This window comes from Marasmius oreades (assembly GCF_018924745.1).
Source record: "Marasmius oreades isolate 03SP1 unplaced genomic scaffold unpl_scf_1, whole genome shotgun sequence".
NCBI classification, from domain to species: Eukaryota; Fungi; Basidiomycota; class Agaricomycetes; order Agaricales; family Marasmiaceae; genus Marasmius; species Marasmius oreades.
In genome coordinates this window covers 66706-72619 of record NW_025064825.1, presented here as the reverse complement: position 1 = coordinate 72619, position 5914 = coordinate 66706, and the positions used below count along the sequence as shown (strand labels likewise).

General features: G+C 47.7%; 3 protein-coding genes across 3 annotated transcripts; 2 read left to right on the top strand and 1 right to left on the bottom strand.

Moving 5' to 3' along the window:
- Window positions 1–915: 915 nt before the first annotated feature.
- Window positions 916–1539, bottom strand: E1B28_013844 (uncharacterized protein; the record flags this gene model as incomplete). Its single annotated transcript, XM_043160649.1, has 4 exons — window positions 916–1088; window positions 1160–1233; window positions 1289–1372; window positions 1433–1539. 4 exons carry the CDS (start codon window positions 1537–1539, stop codon window positions 916–918), a joined length of 438 nt encoding a protein of 145 aa, XP_043001775.1.
- Window positions 1540–3367: 1828 nt separating this feature from the next.
- Window positions 3368–4174, top strand: E1B28_013843 (uncharacterized protein; the record flags this gene model as incomplete). The annotated part of the gene is made up of 3 exons (XM_043160648.1): window positions 3368–3526; window positions 3579–3760; window positions 3829–4174. The coding sequence occupies 3 exons, from the start codon at window positions 3368–3370 to the stop codon at window positions 4172–4174; spliced, it is 687 nt and encodes a 228-aa protein (XP_043001774.1).
- Window positions 4175–4405: 231 nt separating this feature from the next.
- Window positions 4406–4663, top strand: E1B28_013842 (DNA polymerase epsilon catalytic subunit; the record flags this gene model as incomplete). The annotated part of the gene is made up of 1 exon (XM_043160647.1): window positions 4406–4663. One exon carries the CDS (start codon window positions 4406–4408, stop codon window positions 4661–4663), a length of 258 nt encoding a protein of 85 aa, XP_043001773.1.
- Between the last annotated feature and the right edge of the window lie 1251 nt (window positions 4664–5914).

Here is a 5914-nt window from a genome sequence, read left to right as displayed (position 1 = left end):
AACATGGTAACATGAGTTGGGATACAAGGATTGACTTACTTTATAAGTTTTGTCTCGATCATCCGCATCGATAGCGAAATTGCTGGGTGGGTTCCAAAGATTGGAAGCTGAAGGATTTGCTGAGGGGTTATCGACGTCAATCACGAAAGGTGGAAGGTTCTTCTGAAGAAGGAAAGGTGATCAGTTGATTGCGTCGTCTCTCCCTATCTAATAATACCTGTAAGTTATACGTCAGCGGATAAAGGAATCAATCGAGATCTGAATGTAGTACCTTGTTGGTTTCCGTCCTTGCCCGTACTCTTCTGCCGGCGGTTCCATCTGTAACTTCAGAGGACCGTTACATTAGTTAGAAGTCATCAGAGACAATGGATTCTACAGACGTCTGTTCAACATGTCACAAGTTCGCTGTATATACGGTACTGGTTTATAATGGCCAACGAGTGACTGAAATAGGCAGAAATGCACCGTACTCGGGAAGTCACCAGTCAATGGCTAAGACCACTGACGCATTCGCGTTGAAGGAGGACTTGGACACGTGAGCGGTGAGTTGTAGATTCGCACTGCCACTGATGCCTTGAATTTACATCCGGAATCCGGAATATTCGTACTTACTGCCGCGGTTCTTGTCAAGTTCTTGTCCATGACAAGACCTCAGGCCTTCAAGCTTCAAGCCTCAGCGCTCAGCGCTTCAGCCATTCATATACATTCCTCAGACTGCCTTTGGGTGTTTCCACATGAGCTCGCCAATCGTCCTTCTTTCCTCTGCTTATGATACATGAGTCTTTGTTCGAGTCTTCACTTTGTAAGTAGCCCGTTGCCGTGTTTTTATATAGCAATATACCACTAGTACTGCAATTGTCCGATGGGATTCTCCTTTCGCGTCGGAGGGGAACATTTCTGATCTACACGACTGACTCAATTAGATACACCAAACCTCTCCATGAATGACCCAAGTTTCCATGCAATCTGATCGTACATATCCGCCCCTTCCGCCGGCATCACTCTTCTGAACCGAATATCTGTCGTGACGTCCTCCAACTCGCGTTTCAGCTGTCGAAGCACCACATGTGCAGGGAACTGCGCTAGCGCTGTTTTGACAGAAACCGTCAAGTCACCAGAAATCTCGATAATGCGGATTCTTATGTCAAGTGAGACTCACCAGCATCTGTTTCTTGGTTCGTAGGCGCGCCGTCGCCAAGAGGCCTTGTTATCTCGGTTGGCGGTGCTCTGATTCTAATAGAGGAACTCAGTGGCCTCAACCTTGGAGTTCCTGCACTCGGGTACTCACTCCTCGAGTGAGGCTGCTGCGTTGCTAGCCTGTCCCGTCCCCTTTGCTCCTGTCTCTGGGCCAAGTACTTCAAGTACGCTGTTTCTAATGGAGAAAGCGACATTCAGTTTGACTGAGTTGCACTTCCCACACTACGACACTCACTCCTCGTCATCATTGGGCGTGCCGGTTTTCGTCCTCTTTGCTCTAGTCTCTGGTTCAACATTCAATTTCCTTTTAGCGGTCACAAAGTTCTGCTCAACGAATTCCATTAGCAGATGCAACGCCCAAGGGAGTGGGATCGGTTTACCTGGCCAGAGGCAACTTGAACTTCTACTTCTAAATCTGACATCTCACTACGATCATTGGAGTGCTCGTTTTTTGTTTCCATCTCAGTATCGTCAAAGCGCTCATTTTTTGTTTCCATCGAGGTATCGTCAAAGCGCTCATTTTTTGTTTCCATCGAGGTATCGTCAAAGCGCTCGTTTTTTGTTTCCATCGAGGTATCGTCAAAACGCTCGTCCTTTGTATTCGTTTTTATCAGTGCCTCTCTACCAGCAAACGCCTTCGAGTTTTTTTCTTAGAACTCCTACTTCTATTCCACCACTCGCTCAAAGCATCAAACTGCTCGGCAGTGATTTTTAGTTTCTCCATAAGCAGCTCTTTGCGTGCTTGTGCCGGTTTCGAGCATACTCTGTGCATTCTGAGGCATTGTTTGCAGCCGATCGCGAGGGAGGCGGTGTCAGCTGACAGTGAGACATTACATTCAATTCTACGTTTGCTGCAGAGGTCGCAGCTCTAAATGGGTGGGGGGATAGGAGGTCAGTTTTAAGTGTTCAAGCGTAATGGCAGGATTTAACCTCATTTGCATGTTGTTTGCGCCACGAGATTTTTCGTGCAATAGCTATTCTTCTCAAACTGTAAAACCGTTGGAACTCTCCCTTCAGTTTCTCATGAATATCGCTAGTTCCAGGGTTTTCGGTTTGTCCCATAATTCAAAGTACGCGTTTTTTTGGAAGTGTTTAGGCAGGAGAGTTTTCAAGTCGGCTCGTGTGAAAATGTGTGAGAATGTATGTGTCAGACAGACGGTCTCTGCTCTGCACCCGTGTGTCTACTCGGTTAATTCCTCTCTCATTTGTACAGAGTCTCTGCTCTGGACCAGTCTGGACCCACGAGGAACCTCTCACTCGTCTCTAAAGTTTTCCAGCAAGCACACGAACCTCCGTGGATAGCTTCCAATTAAGTGTGGCGACGCCCTACTTTCAGTTTCTACTTCCCAGGACCTTCAGCATCTACATTCAAAACCCTGCGCGAGCATCCTATAGCTACATGCACCACCATCATAGCTGCCGATGAAGTTCTGCAGTTCTTGGTCAATGTTAATTATTCGAGGAAAAGTGGAATTGTAGTCTATGGAAAAATTATTAAGAGGGAATCCTGAGAGACTTTCTGAACATGAACTCTTGCGGCCTTGCTAAGCTGTCGGGGTTTTTGTTGATGTATCTTTTCAAGACCGCACATAAAGCGAGTCTCAATCTTTCCCCTCGACACGCGCGAAGGAAACAGGATTTTGGAAGGATCAGATCCTGACGAATACAAATGAACATACGTTGATATGGACTACTTCCACGGGTGAAACGAGGTGAGAAAGGAGTGAGGGTCGCCCGAACGTTAAGGGCACTGGAAGTTGTGAGGCCTGATCAAAAAGACTCACCAGGACAAACTCTGAACATACGTTGATATGGACTGCTTCCACTGGGTGAGGCCATCTACCTAAGCTTGCCAACTTCCCGGCAGCCACATGTAGCACCTCTCATAAGGGAGTCAGCGTTCGAAATAAACCCGTTGAACTCGATCACGAGCTCATGACACGTGAGTACAAGCAATGCATTGAACGTTCTCCTTTTCATCAATCTTCGTAATTTGTGCAGGCAATCTCAAGCTCTTGCACAGTATTCTGTTTCCGATGCCGTTGTTCCCTCTCAATCCTGATGAGGTTCTGCGGAAAGGTTGTTAATGGTGAGACTTCCTTCCCTTATATTATGATAGGTTTGATGGACGTACAGTCTCCAGGTGGAAGCCTACAAAGACCGTATCATTATGCCAAATAAACACGAGGAAGAGCATGGCAATTTCTATGATGACCATCTCTTGGCCTCGGAAACGTACGTGGGAGGACATGTTGAAGCCCTGGAAGCTGGTGTCTTCAGGAGTGATATTTCTACGGACTTCAAGATAACTCCGTCAGCGGTCGAGAAGGTGAGGATTCCGGTCTTGATATTTGTATCTCGAACTAACTATTTGTCAAAAGTTGATCGGTGACTTGGATGCCACATTGACCTTCTGTATCGTCGAAGAGTCCAAAGCGTCTTTGGACGACGTCACCAACTACGACCAAGTCAAGTCGGATATCCAGTCTGCTCTTGAGACACTACGCGACAACCCGAAACGAACAGACAGCCCGCTTATTTATCATCTTGATTTCGCTGCTATGTATCCCAACATCATGTTATCAAATCGTCTGCAGCCTGGGTCAATGGTCGACGAGTCTGTCTGTGCAGTCTGAGAGGAGAATTCTTCCCAGCTCATCATGGCGAGTATAACATGATTCGACATGCTCTGAATCAAGAGTCCTTCCCGCAGAAACGACCTGGTGGTCCAGAACGACGATATACCGACCTCACACCTACTGAACAGGCGGCGTTGATGCACAAACGACTGGGTGACTATTCTCGTAAGGTTTACAAAAAAGACGAAAGGCACAAAAGTGGAGAGGAGTGCCAACGGGAGAATCCCTTCTATGTCGATACTGTGCGCCGTTTTCGTGACCGCAGATACGAGTACAAGGGCCTACTCAAGACTTGGAAGAAAACTTGGATAACGTGGTCAGCGAAGGTCGCTCAATAGTGGAAATCGACGAAGCCAAGAAGATGATTGTCATCTACGACTCGCTTCAGCTTGCAAACAAATGTATTCTCAACTCCTTTTATGGATACGTGCTCGCTGGCATTCGATGGAGATGGCAGGGATCACCTGTCTGACTGGTGCTACTATCATTCAGATGGCACGGGCCCTCGTGAGCAAATCGGCAGTCCCCTTGAGTTGGACACAGATGGCATATGGTGCATGCTCCCTAGAATGTTTCCGGAGAACTACAAGTTCGAACTTAGCAATGGCAAGGCTATTGGATTTTCGTACCCTTGCACAATGCTTAATCACCTCGTCCATGCCGAGTTCACCAATCATCAATGCCACGATCTTGATCCCGAAGCACGCCTTTACGAAGTCCACAGCGAGAACCCAATTTTCTTCGAGCTTGATGGCCCCTACAAAGCCATGATTCTGCCTTCATCGAAAGAGGAAGACATTCAATCAGGCCGAATTGAAAGGTTTTGAGGTGAAGCGTAGCTCATCAAGATCTTTACAGTCACAACTATTCGAGAAGTTCCTTCTCGGAACCTGATGTACTGTTTCGTAAAGCCATTGACCTTTCGGATGACGAGCTTGTCGACCTCATCGCTGAAAATCGAAACATGTCGATAAGCACGGCTCGGCGTCTGGCTGAGTTTCTCGGGAGCCAAATGGTCAAGGACAAGGGTCTCGCATGCAAGTTCATCATTTCGGCGCGACCGGATGGTGCTCCGGTTACTGAGCGCGCAGTTCTTGTTTTCTGCGGAAGAGAGCATCAAGCGAAGCTACCTCCGGAAATGGCTGAAGGACAACAGCGTCCTTGGCTCAGTCATCCAAAAAGTGATTACCATTCCCGCTGCGATGCAGAAGGTTGCGAACCCTTTACCTCAAATCCACCATCCCGACTGGTTACACAGGCGTGTTGCCATTGAACGCCGTGGACAAATTCAAGCAGAACAAACTAACAGACTTTTTCAAACCCGCTGGCGTGCTAGATGGCTCTGAAGAACATATCCATCCCAGGTGCCTAGAGTTCGACTCGCACCGGTTGAGCGAAAGTTTATTCGTCAATCAACGCCAGAGCCGGAAGAGGATGAGGCCCTTACAAAACTTTCTCCGGATCCATACATCAATTACTCTGCGTGGATCAAAGCCATGAGACCGCGATGGAGATTAAGGCAGCAGGGCGAACGCACTCCAGCATCGTTAGCGGTTGTACCTATGATGTTCAACAATCTGAAAGCCCGCACCAATAAGAGGTGGGATATTGTCCAGCTTCGCCCTGGCAGCACCCCGGGTCGCTATATCCTATGGTCATCCGTGGATTCCGAATTGATTCCTGTTCCCTTACGCATCCCAAGAGAGTTTTACATTCACATGCGTCAACCAAAGGAAAGCATGTTTCGACCGGAATCTTATTCCTTTGGGGGGGGTTTCCCGCAGTCTGCCTCGGGAGCTACCGTTCTTAAACCTGTACAAACTTGCGGTTCGCGAAGACGCCTATCAAGAGATGCGAGAACATTTAATTGACCTTGCTAGCGATCCAAACGTTGACAGAGTGTTCGAATTACAGGTGCGTGTCGACTTTTCACTTTATCTGTCAGATCCTCATCATTCTCCAGATACCAGTTGTTCGGGCCCGAGTTTCACAAGGGATATCACGATTATCACGATGTCTCTAATTGAGCACAGAACGTCGGTTTTGATTCACGACAACCCGATAGCCCAATGACATCC